The sequence below is a fragment of the Fibroporia radiculosa genome, assembly GCF_000313525.1.
Source record: "Fibroporia radiculosa TFFH 294 genomic supercontigs, scaffold12541, whole genome shotgun sequence".
Taxonomy (NCBI): domain Eukaryota; kingdom Fungi; phylum Basidiomycota; class Agaricomycetes; order Polyporales; family Fibroporiaceae; genus Fibroporia; species Fibroporia radiculosa.
The window spans coordinates 90,105-115,510 of NW_012133476.1; the positions used below are offsets into that span (position 1 = coordinate 90,105).

A 25,406-nucleotide genomic window follows, 5' to 3' on the forward strand; every position below is an offset into this window, starting at 1 on the left:
TTGAGGTCTCCCAACACCGACATTTTATACACCTTGCTTGAATGACCAATGTTTGGTCAAATGACCCTGTAGACACTGATTGATAGGAGTATTTTCTTCCGGTGAGAGTTGATTATCGATGAAACCTGAATTCAAACCGAGGTAAAAATATTCCCGATGGCATGAGTGACATATGAATGGATTCAGTGACAGCTAGGAACAAGAATGGACATATTTAGGATCGTGAATACCTACTGCACTGGATAACAGGTCAAGACTATATCCCTCCAACTCCTTGCAGCGTGCATTTCCGGCAGACTATTATCACATCAGGTCGCCGAAGTGTTCGAAACCAGTCAGTCATACGACTACAATACACTGGGAGCATCCCTAGTGTCTAGCCCAATGGCTTGGATGCGACATCAAATTATCGATGAGACTGTGAACACTAGCATTAGTTATTTGTCCATGACCGCTATCAAGACAGCTATTCAATACTCGCGATAGGAACACATCAGTAGTGTACGAATCTGATGAGGTCCTCACGGGCTGTCATGATGTGTATCCTTTAACCCGTTGTGAAACCGCGTTGAAGATTAAAAGAAATTTGAGAGGCGTATGAATGAATGTGGAGTGACTTGCAGTCTCCGTCTTTGATCTTTATACAGGAGGGCACTGTCAGCAAAGGCATCCAACCGCGAGGAGTATTGCAAAGTTTGAGAAGAGCTAGCACTCAATGCTCGTGAGGATTAAATCCCGATTCATCGCTCCAAGTGAGGCACAGCGGTCACCTGCAACTTGAGCAGCTTTCATTTAACACATCAGTCAGTTAGAGAACATTCTTGCGAGCGCATACCTCGTTCCTGGCACATTAGAGCAATCGAACGCGTATTCCGAGTCCAAGACCCTGTGACTAAGATCGACTAAATCCTATCGCTCCAAGTAGAGCAGCTGGACAGCAGCACAGAACTTGAAAGAGTGGTCTATCGTCCTACGACGTATAGTGGACTGAACGTGCCGAGATTAGTCACTGGAGGAAGGTCCACTTCCATTGAACGAGACTACGGACGGATGAACGTCACAGCAGGACCAGCTAATTATGAGACTCGAAGCTCCGGTAGGCGCGTTAGACGCTAGATACATCATGATTTGTGGCCGAAATCCGAGATCCGATAATTGACCACTATTCAATGCCCTCGACGCCATTCGTCACAATAGACCAATCGGTCCGTCCATAAATATGCGACAGACATCTCACGTCAAACTCACAGCACGAGCGGATATATCTAAATTTGATGATTTTTGCGGGGATCATTGGATGTGTGAACGCGACGAAGAATACATTTGATGCGCAGAATACGAAAAAGTCGGCCTGTCTGCTAATGCTCAGAGCCATGATCCAACATGTAGATGGTTTGAAATCCGCCACTGGAGGTGAGTTCGGTAATGAACAAGCCCCAAGGCAACCAAACGATTCGATCATCTCATGCAGATGGTATTTGGATGAGCTCTCTGAAGTTCAGTCCATCACTGAACCTCCATTCACGTTGATCGTCTGTCCTATAATGCTATTCAGCGAAATAAAACATCTTCGGTCGTCGACATCACGCTTACCTGTAATGAAATACGCCTCCGGCTTGACTAAGTAAGATACGATACTTGCTACGACATCCGGTTCTGCAAAAACCCGCGATGAGTCTGCCTTCTTGCAAACGATGAGGACTCTTAGCTAGCATACGGATCCAACAAGCTTATTCTGGGGTACGCACCCTTCTTTCCCCAGCACTTTCAAACCACTCATCGCCTAGGAATCTACGTGCTACAATAAGCATGAGTAGTATGTCCTGTGATATCAACAAAAGTGAAGGGGACCTACTCATGGGGGTATGAATGACTCCAGGAGCATACGCGTTTACTGTGATCTTGTGCTCCGTGAGCTCCAGTGCTGTTTCATAATGCTCGCGTATGAGGACGAGTGGAGTTGTTACTCAGGTGATACTATATTACCCAATGATTGCGTTAGCCCTCTTACTGCAAATTTCGTCGCGCAGTATGCAGATGTAGAAGGATGTCCTGCACTCGAATATCAATATCATCTATTTATACACATATTTGTCTTACCCTTTTTCCCCGCCACGGAGGAAGCGCCTAGGATTAAAACAGGGTCAGGTGTGTGTATGTGTGTCAATCTTGCTCTTCTGGGATTGACACGTACCAATGATTCTCCCGCCGCGTCCTTGTCTGATCATTTGCTCCGCGGCATGCTTATAACACAACATGACACCACGCAGATTGACCGATATCATACGATCCCACTCCTTCACCGGTACTAAGGAAATATTAATTAACATCGTATACAAAAGACCAAACTTACGTTCCGTGAGTGGCGCCTGTACTCCAATAATGCCAGCGTTTGCTACCATCTGCGCATCGCCCGTCAGACAACAACATATCGTTCACAGACGTAGACGTCTACGCACAATATCCAATCCTCCTAGATCTTGTACTACCTTGACTATCATTTCCTTGACACTGGCTTCCTCAGTGATATCTGCAAGGATCGGGATGGATCGTCGCCCCTTCGACTGCAGCTCTCCTACAAGCGACTCGAGAGCATTCGAATTACTTGGAAGATCGTTCACGGCGACGTCGAACCCATCTTCTGCAAGTCGTAATGCAATCGCCCTCCCGATTCCCTGTCCTGCACCAGTCACAACGGCAATACGACAGTGTTCGGACATTTGGGAGCGTTATGGCTGAAACGTGTAGATTGACATTCATCACTAGAAGGAAGGGTATATATATGAAGCAAAAGCCTTATACTCATAGGACCATGAGATGTGAGCTTCGCGAAGAACGGGCAGTGCAATAGAAGTACAAAGAGGTATCTGATTCACTCATGGTTCTGATATCGAGTCATTGTTATAAACGGAGCCACACACCATAGACAATAAGGAGCCCACGCAACGGAATGATTGAAAGCCTCGTTATGTTGACAGATGACACGAGGCTAGGCGTTCCTTTCGTCACGAGCGACATGAATTCGCTGTCTCGTCCAATAGGGCTTCTATATGTATATAGCGAATTGGCATTGCAAGCTCAAGCGAAGAACAGGCATGCTCACCAATAGTAGTACGTGATGGAACATGTTCGTAGTCTCCAATTGTTAGGCGCGAGACCAACTAGGTAGAGTACAAGGCCTCCATTTGATGCACCAGACACATATCATCATCATCGGCAATCAGATTTCAGCCACACTAGCAGCATGCTGATTACCGCTAACGAAGGAACCTCGACGTCTGAACTTCGTTTGCCATGAAGTAAACGCATTCCCATCATGTAACTCGAATACAGCTTATAATGTGACAGTGCTATTCAGTCCATCGTCGTACCACCACCCACGTTAATTGATTGCCCTGAAAAGAGCGGTTACATACCGAATATTCCCGGACGAACTATCCTCACCTGTGATGAAGTAAGCCTCTGGTTTGACTAGATACGACACTAAGCTGGCTACGACGACCGGCTCCGCAGCCCCTTCAAGCGGTCGTAAGCCTGGCACCCCCCCTGGCTCGCCACTCTCTGCCTGTGTGCTTCCCAAGAAATCTCGGGCTACAGTGGTATATAGAGGTGCGGGAAGAAATGAGACGTCAAAAGCTCACCCATTTGGGTATTGATGACGTTGGGGCAATAGGCGTTAACCGTAATCTTATGTTGTGCAAGTTCCAAAGCTAACGCGATGTCTTCAGCTGATGACGAGAGAGGGTATACAGTTGGTACCTAAGGATTGTGTCAGGCCTCTGACGGCGAACTTCGTAGCGGAATAGGCCGACGTTCGAAGTCCTCCTAGTTTCCAAGATCAGTATGCTGACATTGGCTTCCGGTGTGTCCTCCGATGAAGCCTCACCCATTTTTCCTAGCACTGAAGATGCTCCTGGCGCGCACAACAAATAGTGAATTCCAGCAGCCAATATTTCATATGCTACAGACCTATGATTCGGCCACCACGGCCTTGTTTGATCATCTGATCGGCGGCATATTTGTAGCACAACATGACCCCACGTAAGTTCACCGCGACAATACGGTCCCATTTTTCTACTTCGACTGAAATTGACGAAAATCAATTCATCGTCCTGCACTTAGTCAAGCGGGCATACGGTTCAAGAGCGGAGTCACTAGTCCAATTCCTGCATTTGCTATCATCTTCGGATACCGATCAGAATACAAGATGGCATGTCGTTGCATCATGATCACGTACTATATCCAGCGTTCCAAGCTCGCGCACTGTTTGCAATACCATGGCCTTGACGCTGTCTTCATCGGAAACGTCGGCAATGATTGGGACGGATCGCCGTCCTATTGCTTGAAGTTCCCTTACAAGTGACGATAGGGCGTCTACGTTACTTGAGAGATCGTTCACCGCGACATCTATTCCATCGTCCGCTAATCGCAACGCAATGGCCCTACCAATACCCTGCGCGGCACCAGTGACGATAGCTACACGGTGAATGTCGGACATGGCAGTATTTGGCGACAACGTAGATGAGAGGCTGAGGAACAGACCGTGGATGACTTTGGTCTTATACGCTTACTCACGACTGCCAATTGTAAGGTTTGCGATAGACTACGCCACGAGGTCGTGTAGGGATCTCATCCGGAAACCATGACTCCTGAATCGGTACGAAGACTTTGTCAGGTGCTTCAGGAAGAGGACAGTTAGAGGCTTCTGACGAACAAATCGCTGTAATGAAGACACCACCTTCCACATACAGCCCCATTGGATCGTTTCCCAGACCGTTTCCCAAATCAGGTCAGTCTCTATTGCAGCAAAGTCCGACATGATCTGATGCCCTACGCACATGAAGAGGTCATGATGTATACGAGACAGCGCTCAGGCGCAACGTAGCGTAGACTGAGGAAAGAACGCGAACACCACCCTGAACCGTGTCCGTGCACTCCTGGTAGGTGATGTAGCGAGCCAGGTGCGATCTGCTGCTGGCCACTGCAATCGAATATCCCACCTTCATTAACGATAATGTATCACCAGCAGCGCTCCAGCACATGTCTTCAGAGGCGTAGCATGCTGTTACGACGCCTTCAATAAAAATGATATATAATGAAAAATAGGGCTGATAATACACCGTTTTATACACCTTCTCATGGATCTTGGCTCCGTGTACAAGTATTCTGTATATTCTCTCAAGTCCAGTCAATATATTTGTGAAACATGAAAGAGGTAGTGAGAATCAAGTAACAAGCTGCTTCGAATTCCGGTGGCGCACTTTGTACAGCGCAAAGGTCAGCGCCGGCGTCTTCCGAGCGTCTGGCGAGCTTCAAATTGGTGGCTGCGCGGAGCTGCCCGTTGAACAGTACTTGCTGCAGCTCGAGATTGAAAACCACGATCACGCACCGCCAGGACCTGCACTCAGAATGGAGACAGCAGAATGGATGGGGCTCTTTGAGAATTCCAAAATGCTACCCGGCTCCGGCTCAGACAGACGTGAGGTATGTGAACGGCCAAGCCCTTCCTGGACCCACAAGAATATACTAGACAGGTGTAAGCTTCCACTTTCAAATACGATGCGCATTGCGCGGTACTGCGTAATTTTGGGATGTAACAACAATCAATGTCATACACAACCCCTGTTTCCCCAAATCCTCGGAGCGACTTCTCGACGCTAGCGTGGTTGCGGGAGGGGGAAGAGGAGGATGATGGGACACCAGGGCTACCTGCGTTGTGATAGTCGATGATCATGGGAGTGCGTATTGCATGCCCTCAATGCTAGCGACTTGCTTATATTCCGCTGGGCACGAGCTCGACTTCGCATGCGCTCTGTAAACTTGCTTAGAGGTACGACCGTGATACAATGACTCACTCCGCACGGGATACAATGGTACAATGGTGAGCAGTGCAGAAGATATGTCATCTCCTCACGAGCACCTAGAGTCCCACACCTAATGCTAGGTATCGCATTCCGCGGAGCTTGGCTCTTGGCATTCCACGCTGCTTGCAGACCCGGGCCTGTGTGCGAATATTGTGCCGCAGTGTTCCATTCTTCGCACCACTACCACCACCAGCCCCGATAGTCTGGAGAGACTGGAGGTTGCGCCCTAGAGCGCTGGCACTGCTTCCATTCTGCTGGATACATTCGTCAAATGTCGTTAGTGTGGCCGTCCAACGTTAAAATACCCGGGGCACGTTCCTTACCCGGACCTCATGGCAATCTCGACAGCGACAAGACACCTTGTCACGTCTCCAACTGATAGGAATGCAACCGTTTACAACTCACTTCGATCGTATATGTCTTCTTCACCGATGCGCTTGCGGCTCGCGAAACGAAGCGTGCTCCAGTGGGCAGCGCTTTAGGCAGAGGACATGCGGACAAAAATATGATTCAGGCCGCCGGCGGATCATACATCGTGAAAATCGTGCTTCAAACACGCGGTAGATGAACGGTGAGCTGCCAAAGCAAAAGCAAGCCATACGAGGGCCTCTTTCCACAAGAACGAGCTCAAGAAACTGGAAGACTCGCTGACACTCACTAACATTCCCACTATCTCTAAACTTTGCCCACAAACCAGATGAACCATCCTTTCATCAAAAAGAAAACAGGCAGGCCGTTCAGTCCATGTGAATGCCGCCGCCAACGTTGATCGACTGTCCTGCAGCGCGCGAGTGAGGTGTGAGATGCGGGCGCAGGCTCGCACACATACCCGTGATGAAATGCGCCTCGGGCTTGACCAGATACGCGACCGCGCTCGCTACGACCTCCGGCCCCGCATCAGGGGCATTAGGCGGTATGCCCAACATCTCGAAAACAAGACCGAATCATCAGCAAGACGCAAGCTGGTATCCCGTCCGCCGAGACACACCTTCTTGAGGCCTGCACAAGGACGTCCGCCAAGCTCCGCGTCCTTGGGGCTGAGGGCTGAAGGGTGGACAGTCTCAGGCCCAATTGGCTGAGGGTTGTCGGATATACATACTCATGGGAGTGAGGATCACTCCAGGGGCATATGCATTGACAGTGATCTTGTGTTCGGCAAGCTCAAGCGCTAGTGTGGAGAATGTTCGAAAATCGGGTTGAGTAGAGTGCGAAGGGTCTCACCCAGCGATTGCGTCAAACCTCTTACGGCAAACTTGGTGGCAACGTAAGCACTCTGATGAGCAAATCCTGCAAAGTGCTAAATGAGAATAAATCTGTAGACTCTGGTGTGGCTCCTATACCTTTCTTTCCCATTACCGACGCTGCGCCTGCGAAACGTAATTGCAGGCAGCGTAAATAACTCAGTCATCTAGTGCATACCAATTATCCGACCGCCGCGTCCCTGCTTGATCATTTGCTCAGCGGCATATTTGTAGCACAGCATCACACCACGCAGGTTAATTGCGACCACGCGATCCCACTGTTCTGTGCTCACTAAGTGCAACATCAGGCCATATACGGTCGACGAGTCCAACTCAGCTCACAATCTATGAGTGCGATCCGTCCCATAGCGATACCAGCATTCGCGATCATCTGTACATGTACGGTCAAACTGACAGACGCAGCGCAAAACGAGCCACGCACAATGTCTAGCCCTCCCATCTCCTTCACGGTCCTAGCAATCATCATTTGAACATTCTCCTCATCCGAGACATCCCCAATGACGGAGATGGACTGCCTCCCCTTTGCATGTATCTCTTCCACAAGCTTCACGAGCGCATCTGTGTTACTCGCGAGGTCGTTCACAGCGACATCTATCCCATCGTCCGCCAATCGCAGAGCGATAGCCCGCCCGATCCCTTGTCCAGCACCAGTCACGATGGCCACACGACGATCTTCCGACATCTTGCACTCGATCACGCAAAGGGCACAGCGATGTGCTCCACCGACGTTGGAGAGCAGGGAAAAGTGGCCACGAAACCACTGCATCTGCTTACTCAACGCTGTCAAGAAACAGCTTCTTGCCGAGGCCCGAAAGTGGCCGGCTAGACCCACCAAACCACCGGTGCATCGTGGACAGTTCTTGGATAAGTTGGCTGCAAGTGGTCGTGCGGTCAACACATCTGCCATCTTTGAAAGTCAGCTTACCTTGTACATCCCGTCGAGATGGCGTTTATGAGATGTAGAAACCCCGCCAGTAACTCAAGCGCAGAATTCGGGTCGTTCACCGTAGTGATCCGAATGCCGCAGCTGAGGAACAGTATACGTTCACTTCGCTTTGACGTCGGGATCCTGGCCAGCCCAGATGTCCAAGACGGCTACAATTGCGGACTACCACTGCATGCAAGCCACCCACAAGCCAGAGGGAGGACACACTAACTAGGCCATAGCCAAGACACACCGATCCTGTGAGCAAAGGATTCCAGCCAAGTCCAAGTCCAAGTTTGCAAAACGCTAAAACGTCTCGACACACACTCTCTCTCGCCTCGAGTTATCACCGTTGATCCGCAGATCCATCGCCATTCCCGACACCGACGCTTGATCTCAAACAAGCCAGATCGGCGGCCCAAACGCAGATGTGGCAGCCCAGCCTGGGCCACGCAGCCGGCAGACGGCACACACGCTAAGCATATCCACATGTCGGGCCAAGTCTGCACGGTCTAGACGGTGGACGGCACCGAGTACGGTGGCGCCAGCTAGCTCCTAAACTCTACTTTAGCTCGGACGGCTGCCGAAACATGACAACACGCCCGGCACATCGCTCCGCGGTCGTCGTGTGTGACGACTCGCGTCCGCGCACGCGGCAGGGAGCAGTTTGGGAATGGTGCCGCGTGCGCCTAGGCTTGCGCCGTCCGCAGGCATCGTCAGTGTAGGGGATCCACGCAGAGGCTGTGCTACATACCTCTGTTTCGGAATTGAGGGGAGAGCTTGGCGGATTGAGACAGGAATGCAAAAGCGAAAAGGCATCTACTTGATGTGTGCCGCGCGAGTTTGTGGTGAGCCCAGGACCAGCCCAGGAACAACACCAGTGCAGCGAGCGAGCCCCTCAACCGTCATTGTATCTTTCTGGTTCCTGGTTGGAGACGTCAGACTGGCCGTCATCGATCACGATTCAAGCACCTGGCGCTGTGCGGTTGCAATTGGAAATGGGTCTGCTGTCGAGTTGTTGACCCTGAGATTCCAGTACAGATATAGATGGACTGCCGGCTTGCATGTTGGACCTCATTTGTTTGAAATTTTTTTAAAAACCTGACAAGGGGAGGGCCGTCACCGACGCATCACGATGCAGTTGCAAATGAGTCTGCTGGCAAGCTGCTAGCCCTGAGATTGCAGCAACAGATGAATAGATGGATAGATCCGCGGATGAATGTCGCAGATATGGTGTGTTAGACAAAACTGCCCAGCGGAAGCAATGACCAGGATATATGCAGCATGTGCGTGGTGCAGTCGTAATTGGAAATAGGTTCGCTGGCAGCAGGTTACTGGCCCTAAGATTACAACACAGATGGCCTCTCTTATGCAATCTCTGGGCTAACCTGAGCTCCGAGGCTTCATGGGAGCAATGAGAATTCAGAGATGACATTAATAGGAAGAATGCTCGCGTATCTCAGGCGCGGGCAAGTTGCGAAATTACCATGCATGATGAAACGCTCCAGTGACACGTTCGACGGCGATGTTAAAATAAGGGTGTGAAATATACTTTCCGAGGACACCAGTCTGATAGACTATGTTCCTAGACGTGTGTTTCCGCTGCGTTCGCTGCTTGCGCGCTCCCGCTTTCTGCCACGACCAGTCGTCGTGCAGTCGTGCAGACCTGACAGTCGACTATGCCGACTAGTCTGTCAAGGGCCCGGCCATCGTTGAATAACCCAGCAGAAACGATGACCAAAATATATGCAGTACCTGATGCACTCCGATCATCATTCTACCCAGCTGAAGATGTCAGGCTGGCCGTCATCGGCCCCTTGCGATGCAGTTGCAGATGGGTCCGCTAGCAAGCCGCTCGCCCTGAGATTGCAGCAACAACTGCACAGGTGAACAGATCCAAGCGAAAACTGCCCGGCGGAGGCGATGACCAGGATATATGCGGCATGCAGTGCGCTTTGTCAAATATCAAGATGTCGGGAACAGATAGGGAAAACGCTGCACAGCTCCACGCGCAGTCCATCAGGGGCTCGGTCGTCGTTCGTAGATGTCAGTGTGGAGGGCAAGGGGGATGACGATAGCGGGAGCCAAGGTTCAGCGCCACAGGCGCGCCGGCGCGTGCAAATTTCACTCGTGAACCGTGGCTCGCCAACGCGTCGCGAACGTGGGACGCGACGGAGACGACGATCCTCAGAACACACACCGAGCTGAGGATAACGGAGAGTAAACGCCTATGATCATAATGGTAGATGTGGCCCGCGAGGGGGGCAAGTTATAGATACAAATAACCCAGGGTATGGAACTAGTATCGCCCGCAGCGCAGGGACATATGTAGGGTAGCAGCATGGCGTCATATCCGAGAATGCAGTGGTGGTGGTGGTGGGGGTGGTGGTACAAATGTGACGAACGGCCTTGCCTTTTTTGATTCATATCCGGTCATGAATGCATGACGCCCTCTCCTGCTCCCCAACGGGAGCCAGACACGGGAACGGTGCGGCGGGCAGTCAGTGCGAGACGGCGACGCGGGGGCGGCGGAAGGAGCGCTGGGCGTCGACGGTGAGCCTTTGGAGGCGGGCCATGAGGTCACGGGCGAGGAAGACGGTGCCCTTGTCCTCCTCGTAGAGCGTGTGCTGGGCGTCGATGGGCTCGAGGACGTGGAGGTCTGCGGGATGGACGGCGGCGGAGTGAGAGAAGCGGAACTGGGTGATGAACTCGTGGCGGAAGATGTGGACGTCCGAGGCTAGGAGAGCGGATGCGAGGCCGCCCTGGGTCGCGTACGCGGGTGGGACTGGGGGCAGGTCGTCAGCGGCGGTGTTGTGGATAAAAGGTGTGGTGGGACTTACGTTGTACGAGACAGATGGAGCCCTTGATGAGGGCAAAGGCAAACTGGCCGTCGTGCGAGGGAGGTGGTGGGGACGACATGGGCGACGGCGGGGGGAAGGCGAGGCAGGAAGGCGAGATGACTGCAGCCATGGGGGAGGATTTATAGGACGCGAGTGCGAACAATAAGGGGCGGTGTGGACGGGGAGGAGGCCATGGAGGAGGATTTATAGGAGGGCGGATGAGACATGCTCGGGCCACGAGGGAAGAAGCAAGCGGTCTGCGCGACAGGAAACGCCTCCAGATCCGACCTCCTCAGCCGCAGCCTCCCCGCGAGCGTTTCATCTCCCTCCAGACCGATTGGCTGCATCGCTTTCCGTCTTCGCACCTCCCACCAAGTCAACCGACTGACAAAACCGCACATCCCAGTCACGGCCACCACTTTGTCAACCCCTCGCCAGTCACGCCGTACCGCGGTCTCGCAGACTCGCTCCACGGCCTGGGGACCAGAACGCGATACGCCCGCGTTTTTAGCTTTAGGTGGGATCACACCCCATCAAGTGACTGCTCTCTGCCATCCATCATACGCAGCCATTTTCCACCCGAATTCCAGACGACTCATCCCACCTTCGGCTCGCGCAACCGCTCAGTCTTATCATAGCGCCGTGAGACCCATCGATCCTGGGCAAGGACGTTGTGCGGCTCGAGCGAGGACAGCTTGTCGCCCCCAGCCGCGCCCAGTGCGCGGAGTCCTCGCCCAACCCAAGCTAGAAGGTTGGGACCCGGGTGAGTGCGCGCTTTGCTATCATCACCTGCAGCGCCATGTCCTGTGCCCACACCCACACTTGCGGCCAGAGTGGCTACATCAATCCAGACAATAGCACATGGCCCACCATCCTCAAAGCGTCACAGGGCAGCGGCCGTGCCAGCACTCTGGCAATTCATACGGCTATTCTTGGAGGGTACCTGCTACCAGCGGATATAGCCCACACCCTGACGTGCCACCTTTCGGCACTCCCTGGCAATCCCCGCTCAATTCCTCTCGCGCTCGCTCTTCCAGAATCTCTCTAGCAGCAGAAGTCCGCCTCCCTCCCTTTGGCCCCCATGTCCCGCGCAGCCCGTCCCACGCCTGCTCCACTTGCCTCTCCCGGAGTTCCTCTTTAGGGCAGCATCACCTCCAGCGGGTCGGCCTCTAGCGGGACGGTGCACCCCGGTACAGTTCCGTCCTCCCCGCGCCTCGACCCCCCGGCGCCCCCTCCAGCAATCTGTCACCTGTTCGGAGCGCCCACGCCCTCTACAGCAATGCATCATCAACGTTGGGACGGCGCGCTCCGCTCGACTGAATACGTTCGGAGCCAGTCCTCCTCGCTATATCTCCCGCTCGTGGCTGGGCCCTCGAGTGCGTTCTCACCTGCCTGGGAGCCACCACGTCCGCGGGAGGCATCCAACTTCTGCTTTACTTTTAGCGCTACTGCTGCATCCGCTGATGTTCCGGCTCGTTCGAACGTCGACGTAGCCCACAGCGATGCGATCGCCCTCGTACGCCGGAATGTATGACACGACCACCTGGACGGCTGCTCGCGGGGCGGTCGCGCAGCCCGAGCTGGCCGCCACCGCGCTCGGGTGTGCGACTTTCGCCATTTTCGTGTCCGAGAACGCGGAGGCAGTGCCCGTCCCCGGTGCGGGTCTGGCACTTCTCGCTCGTCGGGATCAGTGGCTGCCGTTCACACCGCAGGCAGTCCGCTGGACGCCAAGGAGCCAAGCCTGCGGACCGAGCTACGGTGGGACCGTTTCCGACGCAGAGGTGCCCGCCAATGAAGAAGACGAGGATCGTGCGTCCTGCGCTGCTGACTGGCGCGTCCCGTGCAGGCCGCGTGCGTGAGTCAGTGCATCACGGCGCGCGGGGCGGCACACGAGCACCAGCGGCGGACGCTGACAGTGACAGGATCTGCCCGTCGCGCCCCCGCATCCGCCTGGACCGTCGCACGACCTCGCGGACGTCGACGGGGCGAGCTCGCCCGGTGCATGCGGCGCGGACCGCGAGAACCCAGCGTCGCGGGAGCGCTCGTGCGCCCACGGAGGGATGGCAATGGCAGGAAGCCGCGCGTGCGCGTGCGCGCCTGGGTCTGGGCGAGCGGGGCTGCTCGAGCCTTGGCTGGTTCCACGACGGCAGTATGGCCCTGTAGGTCCAGGAGGGGCGCGCCGCCCATGCGCCACACGCTCAGCGCAGATAACCCGACTCGAGCCTTACCATGGGCCGGGGTAGATAGCGAGCGGCCTGGCCCGTGGAGTTGGTCGTCGTCGCTGGTGGCCTGGTCCTCCAGGTCGGAGGGTGCGCAGATCGCATGCTTTTGTTGCGGTTGCGGTCGCATTTCACGGCGAGAACGTAGACACTATCAGGCTCGTCGTTGTGCCGCCCGGCGCTTGCCCGGAGAACGGAGGAGGGAGCGCAAAGCCCGCGCCACAAAGCCTCTCCGCGGCCGGCGCCTGCCGGTCCGCTCGGCCGCTGCCGGAAGCGACCCGGAGGCTTTCTGTGACGAGGAGACTGTTGCCACGGTTCCCAGGTGCCCCGTCGCAGGTACGGCCATGGAGACTCTCCAATCGTCCGCTGCGGTCTCCGGCGAGACTACTGCCTGCATGTGGGTCTCGCCGTCTTCATGTTCTTTTCTCCAGGAGAAGAGAACACCCTAGGATCTATTCTGTAGGCTCCAAATTATAGAACACACTGCGAAGCGCCCCTACGGCAAGCCCATTCAATACCAGCAGCGAACCACCTCACAAAGCTTCTTGACTATCAGGACGCACGAAGCATCGATGCAGCCGGCGATGAGCGTTCGTGCATCATGGCATCATGACTCGTAAGCTCCCGCTGCTCACGTCTTTGACATCAACACGTGTGCGGGGTTCGACTTCGCTTTCCGTATCTCCCCTGGACGCGGCGCCTCTCGCCTCCGGAGGGGCAATCGCAGGACCTACGCAGTTCTCACTCGTGTGCGCGGCGGGGCGCGCAATTAAATCACTTTTTTTTCTTTTTTTCTCGCACGTCCCGCAGGCTGCTGCCAACGGACAGGTGCGCGCGTGCGGCATCAGCACCTCGTCAGAACCCCCCCCAGCTCGGTGGTGCAGCCATTCAGTCGTGGGTCGGATGCGGACAGCGAATCCCCCTCTTCTGGGTTTGCGCCTGCGCCTTCCCCCCGCCGGTTGTGTGTCATATGCGACTTGTAGCCCTCGTACTGGCGTGCTCATGTCCGACATCGCGCGCAAATGCGGAGATAGAGTGTGCTGGACACGATGGAGCGACGGCCGCGGAGCCCCGCGCGCCCTGCGCCGTTTGGACCCTAATAGCGGTGGTCGGCGGGCTGCAGGCGAGCCTGTCGTATCATGCCACGAGCCCAGCGCAAGGTTCCAATCCCAGGAATAGCACGGATGGCCAGAAATACGCTGTACGTGGGTATCGCGTCGCTGGTAGGCTCCGTATCGTCGGTGCGCCCCCGCGCGAAGCATCTGTTCGTCCGTGATCATGCAGTTGGAGCCATTTGGGTCGTGTATAAATAACATGCTATCTTTACTTTACAACTTGGTTATTAGGACGACGCTACGACGAGCCGTTAGATAAAGTCCGACCGGCACAGAGGGCAGCTCGAGGAGTGGCTGCTGTCGAACCACTGCGGGTCGCGTGAGCACCGAGCCGCGACGTCGACGGAGGGGAACGCTGCACACCTTGAACAGACACCCCGCATGGAAGCGGTTCTTGCACGTCTTGCACGGCTTGCGCGGCAGACTGCTGTCGGTCGCGCTGATAATCCTGTGAAGCAGACGAGGTCACCACGGCTCCGCGTCACGGAATGGAGGCGGCGGGACGCACGAATAGCATATCGCGCACGCGGCGAGCCCCTCAAAGTGCGAAGAGACGTTCTTCTTGAAGAAGCTGAGCCCATCGGCGATGCTCCCGCTCTGGAGCGCCACGCGAGGTCAGCAGGTCAGACGGCTGCTGTGAGACAGGACGCACGCGGAAGAGAAGGATCTGCTGCACGCCCAGCACCCACGCGCGCCAGCGATCCTCTGGGACGCCAACGCGCTTGTCGTGCATCTCGATCCCGTGCAGGGGGTAGTCCGACGGGAGCTTGACGGTGAGCTCCAGCTGGTACTCGTCTACTGCGTACGACGCCGTGACGGCGTTGATCGCGGACGCGACTTTGATGGTGACATTTTCGTCCAGCAGCTCGACGGTCGCGACAGGGCTCTTGACTTGTGTGAGCTCGGTCTTGATAATCATCGGGGAGAAGTGGTTGGCTGTGTAGGCCGTCACTGCACCAGAGAGCTGGCGGTCCCTGCACTCTGACAGCCATCCTCGAACGAGGGAAGGCACGGTGAGCAACGCTCTGTAATACACATGCGCAGCCAGGAGACGGAGACTCATGCCCGAGTCGGCCGAGTACGCTGCATGGACGTGACTAAGCGTTCAGCCATCATCATTCGGCACCGACACGTACAGTCAAGATAGAAGGACTCAATGTCCCAAATATCCAGTTTGAATGCCTTTAGGATACCTTCATACAAACCCAAAGCGCTGAACAGGTTGGGCAGCAGATGCTCGCTAACAAGGCCGAGGTCCCTCAGCTGATCGGTGTAGCCGGACTTGACTTTCAGTGACTAAAATTAGCGCAAATGAGACTGAATTAGTTGGAGAGAGTTATGGAGAACATACCGCATTCGAGAACAGATCGAAAAGAAGCATCCAGACCAGGAAGTAACTGGACGGGTTCTACAATTTGTATAAATGGCCGCCCACAGCTTCCAAGAGGGTCGCTCACCTGACTCGCTAGTTCGAGCGGATCATCGAAATTTAAGTTTCGCTGGAGAATGTGGACCAATTCAATCGGCAGTTTTGGTGTCATTGGGACCTCTGACTCGACCGCGGCCTCAATGACCATGTTTTCGGTGTACTTTCTCGCAGCCTCATGGAGAAACTGATATGCCATTTTCTGCACGTCGAGGGAGGAATCTGTGATAATATGACACATCTTTGCCAACGTAGTTTCATTCATGAGCGTATCCGGAAGGTCCTGCACGATCTGCAGAACAAGCTCACGGCACACAGATAGCGGCTCAGACGCATCTCCCGAATCTACTCAGAATACGTCAGCGCGCGCACCGATGCCGTGACTCTGAAGACCCACCGAGCTGTATTGTGGCCAAGTCCCGAATTCGGGTCATGCACGCTGTCTCTCGCGGCTGCCAGGCTGCGCGGAGAGCCTTGTTGGTGGACGCCAGATCCTCAATTGCAATATACAAGCGTAGAGTCCTGCTCAGCGTAACGAATGTGGACGAGTCGGAGAGCGATGAGTTCTAGGCACCATGTAAGACACGTCGCACAAGCATTATAAAATAGCGATCTACCTCGAGATTGTTTTCCATCACATCAAATATGAAGTCCCAGTGGGCCCCGGGCACGTTCTGCAGGATCGGAGCGAGATGGAGAAAGACATGGGTCATCTCGCTCTCGACTTCTTCGTCCAAGTCCTCGTCGGAGGCAACCCACTGCTGGCAGATTTTCATCAAGTTCACGGCTCTGAGCTGTGGCAGAAACACGACGTCCGACTCGGGGTCTGGAGCAGATGCAGTCAACCTAAGCAAGAGCCAAAGCCCATCCTTATTCGCTTTATACGCGGGTACGCCGAGAAGGCCTGCTGCAAGTTCGTTCCTATACCGGTCCATCAAGGGCGGCTCTGGTGCGTAACGAGTCACAGAATAGATGATCGCGAGAGCCATGTGCGGAGCTGGTGAGAGCATTAAGTGTTGGTCATTTCTTGCGACACTCCTAGGCAATTACGCACCTGGTTTCTCCAATTTCCGGACAAGCCGCAGCCATTGTTCAGATTCACTCTTAGACGCACCGCTGAGAGTATGCTGTAGAATAATATGGAGTACACGGGACTCGCGGATGGTATCATTTTTCTTGCCCAAGGAAATCAAGTCAAAAATGAGCCTTCCCACGTCGTCCGGAGAGGAATCTGCCTTATCGGCTGATATAGCGCTGACAACCGCTGCATGCCAGGCTTCATCCTGAGCCGATGATAAGAGGTACGCCGTCATCTGTTGTACTTTGGTTACAATATCAACCAAAACAGGCTTCTGGATATAATGTGCGAAAAGGGGACTCCGCGATGTGGGTATTCGTATCAGTTCCTCGGCGTAGAGAGATAGTACGAGGAAATGCCGCAAGGTCCATGCATTTTCCTTGGCCGCGTGTCGTTCTTCAGAGAAGTACAACAAAAGTGCGTGAATGGCTCTTGCATAGCTGGACAAACCAAGGCGACAGTGAGGTTGGGGAGGGGGAGGGGACTGTTCGTACAAAGACGAGGGTGGAACCAAGGGATCGAGGACGGCCAAACATGCGTCCGAGGGATGGGACGGTAATTCGTCGAGCATGATGTCTAATGATCTCTTTGATGGAAGCACAGCGAGCGTATCAACGTCGAAACATGTGTATTTTCTAGATACCACCCGTATTATCTGCTCAGGTCTGAGAGAGATCGTGAGCGTGCAATGCACTAGTCAGTGGGAACAGCCGAAAACTTACGTAGGATAAGCGGAGCAATCGAGGACGAGCAAATCCAGCCGTTGCCTGAGCGTCAGCTGAATAGTGGTCTGCGTCCTCTGTGATAACTTCCCCATCCATGTCTCCCATAGACGCCTTGCCGTAGCCAACGGTCTGTCATCGATCGAACGGATCTCTGGCAGAAAATAGGCAAAGAAGAACATCTCAGGTAAGACAGACAATGAGATCGATGGAGACATCAGGTATAACGGTTGGTGTTCGAAAAGCATCTCAATGAGATCCAACCGAACTTCGAGAATGTCCAGGGGGAACGATTCGTTGTACAAAGCATCAGGGACCCGCGCGGCGAACCCAGAGCAGACGCCCTTGACCAAATTCTCATGGCATCCCTGAGAAATGAAGTGTTCTATTTAAGCGTCAATATTGTCCATCTCTTCTACAGCTATGCAGAACGAACCTGGAGAGCGCAACAATCTACGAATGATATTCACTTCTGCAGCCTGCTGCGGCTTCGACGAGGCATCTGCGAGGATATCGGCAGCCAGATCATCAAGGTCTGCATCTCTAGGAATGAGGTAGCTGGGGAGCAATTTTTGATCCGCAGCATCGAGCAATGCTACAAGCGTTGTACCAACTTCTGATGCCCGGATGGTGATCGCCCGGAGTACTTCCTGCCATAGTTTCAGACATAGAGCCGTATCCTGCCGGTTCCAGAAGTAGAGCAGAAGCAAACGAGGCGAGATGGAAAGTAACTGCTTGGTGTGCATGCGCATCGCCCCGTCAATCACCTTGGCTAACGTTAGAACATTGGAATGATGCAAGACGTGAAACTTCTACACACCTTAGCAACTCCGGGGTCACGGAAGAGCGAGGACCCAAATCTATCCAAGATGGCTACTAAACCAGATATACGTTCCGATGCAAAGGGCTGCTCAATATCCAGTACACCTTCACACTGCTGCACAGCAGCTTTGACAACTTCGCCGATCACTGCCTTTGCAAGGATTGCAGGCTGACTTCCCGGCTCAAAATGATCTTGGCAGGCTTTGAGGAGCACCGGAACCAGCGGAGGCATCGTTACATCTTCTCCAGTGGCCTTGTCTCTGATTCCAGACATTAAGGCAGCCCATGCACCCTCAAACAGCTCTAATTGTAGCAGTCAGTATCGAGACTTTAAAGCTGCCAGCTTTCAGCACAACTTACTCGACTCGAGCTGGTATAGCAGCGTCAGACTGCGCATAATGAGAGAAGAAGCAGTCTCATCGTTGACTTTGAGTCGTCGGGAGATTAATTCATCCCACACATGAGCGACCTGCTCATTGACAAGCGTCCGAACAATATCCATGTGCACGTTCAAGTCTGCGCCGTCCGTTCCTTCTGCTGTCGGGTGGGACAATAGCTGGGGTTCCCCTTCCGGAACAGTTTTCAGCACGCGCCGGGCGAGGAAGACGATACACTCCAGTAACGACGAAAGGAATGCAGCAGACGCTGCGTTCCGATCGAGAGAGCTCAAGGCGCGACCGTCTAAGGCAGCCCAAAACGATGTGAAGAAATCTGTGAATGGTAAAGTCCCTAGGATCTACGTCAACAATAGATCAGCAAAGTCTTCATATCATGAAATATATGCGCACCTTAGAGGGAATGGTAGAAATTATAACGAGGACAGCGGGATAACCCTGTAGAGGCGACCCCGAACAACCGAGTTGGAGGAATTGTAGAAATTCCAAATACGCTTGGGTCGGCCCTGATGACGGGCTGTGACCGGTAGCAATTCTCACATGAGAAATCCTGTCCTCATCCTCATCCTCATCGTCAGAATCTTCTTCCTCAATTTCGTTGTCAGATGTTGCCTCAATTTCCCACGCATTCGGAAATTCTGGTTGGCAAGGTGAGAGGATGAATAGAGAATTGATTCACGGATGACCAACCTTTGAGAAACATCAAGAGAGGCTGCCACATGCTGCCTCTGACGATCGAATCCGGTTCCACCCATGCTGAGCGCAAGATTGCTCTGCTAAGAACAGGCAGTAGGACATTAAGATGAGCTAAAGTAGAATCACTACCAGAATCGTTCAGAATGAGATCCAAAACCAATACCTTTGCACGTCTTGACAATCGTCTGAATCAGTGACCACGCTGCCTTCCGAACACCAGGCTGACTATGTCCGAAGCTGTCGACGGGAACAAAAGGTGGTGTATGCCCGTGGTACAGCGCCGACCAGAGCGCATGGTTCGAGAACAGCGCGAGGTGCTCGCCTATGCGATCCGCTAATGTTGACTCGGATTGTTTACCTGTAGGCAGTGTCATAAAGCCCGTAAATTATAATGTGGCACGGGGTAGATACATCCAAGGTACGCACTAAGTAACCACTCCGCCGACCCCAACGCGCCAATACGCAACCGAGCCCACCTATCCTGCTCGTCTTCCTCATCTTCCTCTGTCTTCGTACGCGTATTAGTCTCCTCCTCCTTCCGTCCTGGTGGAGGGCGAGCCGACTTCTTCTGTGAAAGTGGAGGCGCAGCCACAGGCTGGGGCGGGTTTACGTACAAGTAAATACCGTTAGGATCGAGGGCTGTCCTCTGCACAAATTCCCAGAGAGATGACAGAAGAGTGCGATCGAGAGCTATCTTTGACCCAGGAGAAAAGGCCACCGAATGTGTCCAAGATTCGCGTGCAATGGCGGCCACTGGTCGATCGATGTCATGGGCGGCGAGACACCACGCACCGATGATATATTCCGCTTGATCAGAAGTGGCTACTTCACGTAAAAAGTAGAATAACTGGTCGGTTACTGTATTTTGCAAACGCAGGAGGGACAAGTGGAGTCCCACTGCAAGCAATCGGATGCGACGAGACGGATGTAGAAACAAGGCCGGTACATGGTGAAGCTGTATTCACTTAAGCACGTCGATGAATCACAAAAACAAATTGCTACCCACCCACACGGGGACAGCATCGGCTAGATATGATAAAACTATGCTGTCTGAATTCTCACCTCGAGCCTTGTCCACCCATGCGGCCTGCAATTCCTCCAGAGCTCTTCTCTTCGTAATCGAGTCCTTCTTAGCGAGCCGCCTAAGTGCAATGAGAAGTTCTGGAGGAAGTCGTTGGGCGATTCCTAACGTGTCGAGAGGATCTGGTTGGACAGGAGCAGGCTTGACGGGCGGGATGTAGACCTTTTTCTTAGGCTCTTTGTTTCTCTTGTCTTTTCCCTTTAGTTTCTTCTCTTTGGGTACAGTTGGCTCATCAGGAAGGCTGGAAGCTGCAGCGGCCTTTTTTGCATGCTTTTTGCGCGTTCCTGACGATGCAGAAGACTTTCCTTTGACCATTCCCTACGTGAACCGGGTGAAGCGATGGTGGTGGTGGCTGTTGCGTGCTCCAAGTGTCACCTCGCCAGCATCCGAATGTTTATGTCACAGCCTTGTTTGAGACAAGTTCGTCGTTGTTGCCGTGGATGGGCTCCGAGAATGGGGTTGGAACAGAAACAGTTGTAGGACATACGGCTTTTATAATACAGTCGATTACAATCGGGAGGGAGCGTTGCATTGCCGCGGGGCCTCGGTCTGAGGGCAATTGGACCCCAGTCAGACGACTCGCCACTCTGCAGTCGAATTACTGCCGAACTACCACCTTCGACCTCCCCCACAAATGTCGGAGAAAGGTATGTTTATTTCTTCGTCCGTATGGGTCTTGCTCGACGCATAAATGCAGCACAGTTACAATACGCCGCTGCAGCACAAGTGCCTCTCATCAAATCCCCCTCTCTCAGAGTACCCCGCCCGGTGAGTCTCCGACGTTCTCGTAGTCGCGGACTGCTATCGACCCTCGATGCAGGTCGAGCGTCCACCCGATATTCATCCACTGCCGGATGATGTAACGCCATATGTACGTCGTGCACACCCTCATGGACCAACCTCTCCTGATTACAAGGGTGTCTTCCCTGTAAGTTTGTATATCCATTTACCCTAGAGCCTCATGTCGTCCTCCTCGAAAACTCGAGGAGGTCGACGCTTGCTGCTCATGCGGCGCGGCGCGAGGCGTATCTTCAGTCCCGAGAAGAGGAAAGGGAAAGACGGAAGCGTGAGGCATTGCGTAGAATCGCTCCTGGGTTTGAACCCCAGGGTGCGCCTCTCCTCCCGCAGAAGAGAGCATCGACGGTTCCAGCACCTCTGAATTCTCCTGGTACAGGTGATTTGTCCCACAGTCGAACGAAATCAGTCATGGAGGATCTCGTAGACCAACTTGCCGCACTTGATAGCAATACGTGAGTGTGCCTCGTCATAAGTCGTGCGTTGTAATACACCTCCATCTTCTCTGATATATGCGTGGCAAGTCCACGTCCTGATAACGAACGACCAGAAGAGCAGGTGGAGCGACCAACTCGATATAAAACATTCACAGATATAGATACATTCTACCAATTCAGACGTCTGCTTGACTAACCCAGCATCTCTGTCTTCCCTTGCGTGTCCGCGGCTACGTCAACCTCCGCGGCCTTCCATGGCAGAGCTGCTATCTCACTTGGAGACTTGAATATTGTCGACAACTCGAACCTTGCATCGCAAGCCACTTTGAACTCGTCCGTGCGGGGAGATCGTATCTCTTGCAGGAATGCGACTGCTTGAGAGGCAGTCTGGGTGGCATGTGCGTGAGCAATGGATGAGCAGGTAAATAACCCGTGTGAGACGCACCTTGATATCTGGTCTCACATCAGGATTCAAGATACCGAAAACCGTACTTTCAATTTCTTCTCGTGGGACAGGCAGGATGCGCGAAACCTTGGCAGCAGCAAGAATTGAAGCAGCATCGATAGAATGTCGCTGCAGGTACTGTGCATTGAACAATTCCAGGGAGAGTTCTACCGGAAGTAGCCTCGCCAATGCATTTGAGACGACTGATCCAACTGGCTCTGGTGGTGGCTGGGGGGCTGATGACACTGAGGAAACATTATGAGCCGTAATACAAGCATATATTCGGGGTGCTCACTCGTCTTCTGGAAGTGCGCCAATCGAACATGCAATTCAGGGTGTTCAGGGCTCAATGCCTTTGCGCTGTTTAGCGCCTTCACAGCTTGCAGGTATTTCTCTATGAAAAGTGCAAGTCAATGTCTGTGTTTTCTTGTGATGCGATATTAATGCACTGACTACGCCGCACAGCCACATCATAGGTGGCTATCCACGCATCGACGTTGTCTTTTGCCAACGTGCTCAACGGCGCCAGCATCTTGGCTGCTTTCTCAAGACCATCTTGGGCCTGCAGCAATTTAGTTCCATCCAGATCGTCGTCCTTAGCGGGACCCGGCTCTAGACCCTTGTCTTCATTCGCGGAAGTTGCTGTGGCGCCTGTGATGAGCCGGATGTCAACAAAGGATCACTAATACTCCCAGAATTCGGTCCAACACCAACCCTTTTTGGAGTCCTCTTGGACTTTTTGCGCAGCTTTCTTAGCCTTCTTCTTAGCCTTCTTCTCCGCGTCTGTGAGACCTGCTGCATGTGCATTGATATAGCGTCAGAAAGCTGAGTATTACCCAATGCGATGATTACACCAACCTGCGGTGACCGAAGAGGTTCCCAGCGAAGGATCATCATGCAAGCGAACGTATATCTGCGGATTGGACCTTTGTAGATGAACCGTATGATCGTACGGTTCATCGGGTACACACCTGTGACACAGAAATGGCAGCATGAATGTATACTGGATGTGATCTCAACTGGTCTTCCCATGTAATAAGGCTTCATGTATATGATAAGCTTAACTGAAATCTGCGGACGTAGCAGACATACTCTAAATAAACATTGAGGGTAAATTTGCGGAGCGAGTAGCCGTGGAAATCAAATTGGTCGTCTTCGAGTTCGTCGAATACCTGGCATGATCGTTGGCAACAGTGAACCTCCGTTGTATCATCGAGAATGCGAGTGGAGGGTAGCCCTACACAAGGTTTCATTGATTGCACGGACCTTTTGTACAGCAGTGTACCTCTTCAGTGCCAAACCCAAGTTCCCTCTTCGTAGCTGACCGTCGGCGTCTTCAGTGAGATATAGCAGTGATTGCATGTCCTCAAGATCAGCACTTGGGCTTGATGCATCTTTCTGAATGCGAAGGAATTGAGCAAAGGCATCGTGATGGGATTGCGACTCCTGAATTCACCTTTGTGAACAATCCGAGAATCTCGACAGCTTGATCAATATATCCTGCTCGCAGTCTATATTTTGCACATTTCGTGTTCAAAAAGCGATCCTGAAGATCCAAGACGCGTGCCTCGTCCATACATCGAGCCGCGCCGTATGGATCTCCACATCGTTTAAGAACACGACCTTTAAACATGTAGAGTTCAGGGAGTGTTGGAGTGTGCGTTACTGCGATGTCTATCAGTTCTAGTGATCGTGTATGTCGGGACAATGACGAGTGGTGCTGCGCGAGGAAATACAATGTCCAAAGATATGCCGTTGGATCCACTGAAATAGGATCTGCTGGCACTGGTGTCACAGCTGCGCATTTTTCCCGGTATGACTCTACGATATCCTCGATGATTCGTCGTTTGTGCTCATCTCGATAAAGCGCTTTGACATCGGCAAATAGGGATGGAACACCCTTCTCAAGACCCGCAAGAAGGTAAGGCTCGACGAGCTCTTTGAACTGTTCGCCTGAACCATGAGCTTAGAAAAGGGAAATTTTATGGTGTTGCCGCTAGATCGTACCTTGCGCAATGTTGAGGGCCAGCCGGAGAGGAGCACCTGCTTTGGGCATTTGTGCAGAAAAATCTCGCAAACACTGCAGAGCTTGACTACGGGTCTCATCCGTGACTGCATCTGATAAAACATACCGTCATGAGGAGTCCTGGTGAGATGTGGGATACACACCAAGATCGATACCCCGATTCAACAGGAAGCCTTTGTAGTAATCATGACAATCCGGATTTTGCTCAATAAGGGCCTGCCAGGTATGTTCGGCGTCGTCCAAATGAAGTTTTGACATAAGCCGTGCTGAGATTTATTCAGGATTTGCAACAATGTTATTCCTACAGACTCACCCCGAAATTCCATGATCGCTATACGGTCTAGGATAGCTCTTGATTTGGCATTCACGTCCAACAAGGTTAAGGCCTCATTAATTTGGCCCAGATCCTCAAGCAGCCGGATATGATATAGAAGAACTTCAGAGTGTTCTACGTCATAATCTGGAACATTCTGCGTATGCATGTAGAATTCCGCCCGGACGCGCGGCGATGGTTAACTCACCTTTAGGATTGCCTCGTATTGCTCCACCACCTTCAACGCCTCAGCGATATTTCCGTTCAGATGGTAGGCGATAGCCAAGCCGATCCAGTTTTGACGGAGCGCAGGTCGGAGTCTGAGAAGCGTATGGCGAGTTTCAACAAGGCCGTCGTATATTCTTAATTGCGTCTGCAAATGCGCTGCATCCCGCAAGATATTAAGATTCTCCTGGTAGTAACAAGTCGACGCGTGCGAGCCAGCACGAAACCATTAGAACGCTGACCTTATCAAACCTTAAGGCCTGAGTATAAGATTTTAGAGCTTCCTCATAGTTTTTCTCTCCCTTTTGGATCAGGCCAAAGACGTGCCAGCAGATATGCGAGGTGAGATCGAGCCGGATGCCCTTTTTGACGAGTTCGAGACCCTCTTCACGTTTTCCCAAATGCGTTTGAATAAGCCCTTTCATGCACAGGGTCTCTACAGAGTGCCCATGGGTTATACGAGACGTCGGTACAACCCGTCGACGCAGCGCGTACCTCCATGCTCAGGGAATTTTTTGAGTATCTGATCAGCCGTCTTACTTCCCTTCTTAAGCTGTCTGGTTTCATATAAATTCAGCAGTTCCTTGAATAGCGTTGCCTCTTTCGACGGTAGGGCTCTTTTCGATAGAGCTGTGGCGGGAGGCATAATTAGTGGCGGACGGGTCAGAACTCAGATCCAGAATGTGGCCGGGACCAAGCGCGAAAACGCGGAAAATACGA

General features: G+C 53.0%; 8 protein-coding genes across 8 annotated transcripts; 2 read left to right on the forward strand and 6 right to left on the reverse strand.

Annotated features, from left to right (window-relative positions):
- Positions 1 to 1,498: 1,498 nt before the first annotated feature.
- FIBRA_07311 (uncharacterized protein) lies at positions 1,499 to 2,720 on the reverse strand (the record flags this gene model as incomplete). The annotated part of the gene is made up of 9 exons (XM_012328997.1): positions 1,499 to 1,539; positions 1,594 to 1,684; positions 1,749 to 1,798; positions 1,856 to 1,924; positions 1,987 to 2,052; positions 2,101 to 2,127; positions 2,195 to 2,308; positions 2,354 to 2,402; positions 2,460 to 2,720. 9 exons carry the CDS (start codon positions 2,718 to 2,720, stop codon positions 1,499 to 1,501), a joined length of 768 nt encoding a protein of 255 aa, XP_012184387.1.
- A 662-nt stretch (positions 2,721 to 3,382) lies between these two features.
- FIBRA_07312 (uncharacterized protein) lies at positions 3,383 to 4,498 on the reverse strand (the record flags this gene model as incomplete). The annotated part of the gene is made up of 6 exons (XM_012328998.1): positions 3,383 to 3,591; positions 3,642 to 3,759; positions 3,792 to 3,913; positions 3,970 to 4,083; positions 4,137 to 4,182; positions 4,238 to 4,498. The coding sequence occupies 6 exons, from the start codon at positions 4,496 to 4,498 to the stop codon at positions 3,383 to 3,385; spliced, it is 870 nt and encodes a 289-aa protein (XP_012184388.1).
- Positions 4,499 to 6,601: 2,103 nt separating this feature from the next.
- Positions 6,602 to 7,808, reverse strand: FIBRA_07313 (uncharacterized protein; the record flags this gene model as incomplete). Its single annotated transcript, XM_012328999.1, has 9 exons — positions 6,602 to 6,642; positions 6,694 to 6,790; positions 6,853 to 6,908; positions 6,964 to 7,032; positions 7,086 to 7,151; positions 7,205 to 7,231; positions 7,284 to 7,397; positions 7,448 to 7,496; positions 7,548 to 7,808. 9 exons carry the CDS (start codon positions 7,806 to 7,808, stop codon positions 6,602 to 6,604), a joined length of 780 nt encoding a protein of 259 aa, XP_012184389.1.
- A 2,744-nt stretch (positions 7,809 to 10,552) lies between these two features.
- Positions 10,553 to 11,021, reverse strand: FIBRA_07314 (uncharacterized protein; the record flags this gene model as incomplete). The annotated part of the gene is made up of 2 exons (XM_012329000.1): positions 10,553 to 10,836; positions 10,892 to 11,021. The coding sequence occupies 2 exons, from the start codon at positions 11,019 to 11,021 to the stop codon at positions 10,553 to 10,555; spliced, it is 414 nt and encodes a 137-aa protein (XP_012184390.1).
- A 1,372-nt stretch (positions 11,022 to 12,393) lies between these two features.
- On the forward strand, positions 12,394 to 13,054 carry FIBRA_07315 (uncharacterized protein; the record flags this gene model as incomplete). The annotated part of the gene is made up of 2 exons (XM_012329001.1): positions 12,394 to 12,700; positions 12,738 to 13,054. 2 exons carry the CDS (start codon positions 12,394 to 12,396, stop codon positions 13,052 to 13,054), a joined length of 624 nt encoding a protein of 207 aa, XP_012184391.1.
- A 1,384-nt stretch (positions 13,055 to 14,438) lies between these two features.
- On the reverse strand, positions 14,439 to 20,760 carry FIBRA_07316 (uncharacterized protein; the record flags this gene model as incomplete). The annotated part of the gene is made up of 19 exons (XM_012329002.1): positions 14,439 to 14,522; positions 14,589 to 14,673; positions 14,734 to 14,822; positions 14,878 to 15,308; positions 15,362 to 15,521; positions 15,577 to 15,633; positions 15,683 to 15,996; positions 16,049 to 16,217; positions 16,269 to 16,648; positions 16,706 to 17,394; positions 17,452 to 17,836; positions 17,888 to 18,218; positions 18,272 to 18,576; positions 18,634 to 19,009; positions 19,062 to 19,306; positions 19,359 to 19,475; positions 19,528 to 19,722; positions 19,791 to 20,319; positions 20,371 to 20,760. 19 exons carry the CDS (start codon positions 20,758 to 20,760, stop codon positions 14,439 to 14,441), a joined length of 5,331 nt encoding a protein of 1,776 aa, XP_012184392.1.
- A 319-nt stretch (positions 20,761 to 21,079) lies between these two features.
- Positions 21,080 to 21,699, forward strand: FIBRA_07317 (uncharacterized protein; the record flags this gene model as incomplete). Its single annotated transcript, XM_012329003.1, has 4 exons — positions 21,080 to 21,092; positions 21,143 to 21,213; positions 21,266 to 21,316; positions 21,379 to 21,699. The coding sequence occupies 4 exons, from the start codon at positions 21,080 to 21,082 to the stop codon at positions 21,697 to 21,699; spliced, it is 456 nt and encodes a 151-aa protein (XP_012184393.1).
- Positions 21,700 to 21,869: 170 nt separating this feature from the next.
- On the reverse strand, positions 21,870 to 25,332 carry FIBRA_07318 (uncharacterized protein; the record flags this gene model as incomplete). The annotated part of the gene is made up of 16 exons (XM_012329004.1): positions 21,870 to 22,064; positions 22,123 to 22,367; positions 22,418 to 22,516; positions 22,576 to 22,773; positions 22,837 to 22,914; positions 22,981 to 23,035; positions 23,094 to 23,163; positions 23,215 to 23,294; positions 23,389 to 23,520; positions 23,579 to 24,075; positions 24,130 to 24,240; positions 24,292 to 24,414; positions 24,462 to 24,618; positions 24,670 to 24,873; positions 24,929 to 25,122; positions 25,182 to 25,332. The coding sequence occupies 16 exons, from the start codon at positions 25,330 to 25,332 to the stop codon at positions 21,870 to 21,872; spliced, it is 2,589 nt and encodes an 862-aa protein (XP_012184394.1).
- Between the last annotated feature and the right edge of the window lie 74 nt (positions 25,333 to 25,406).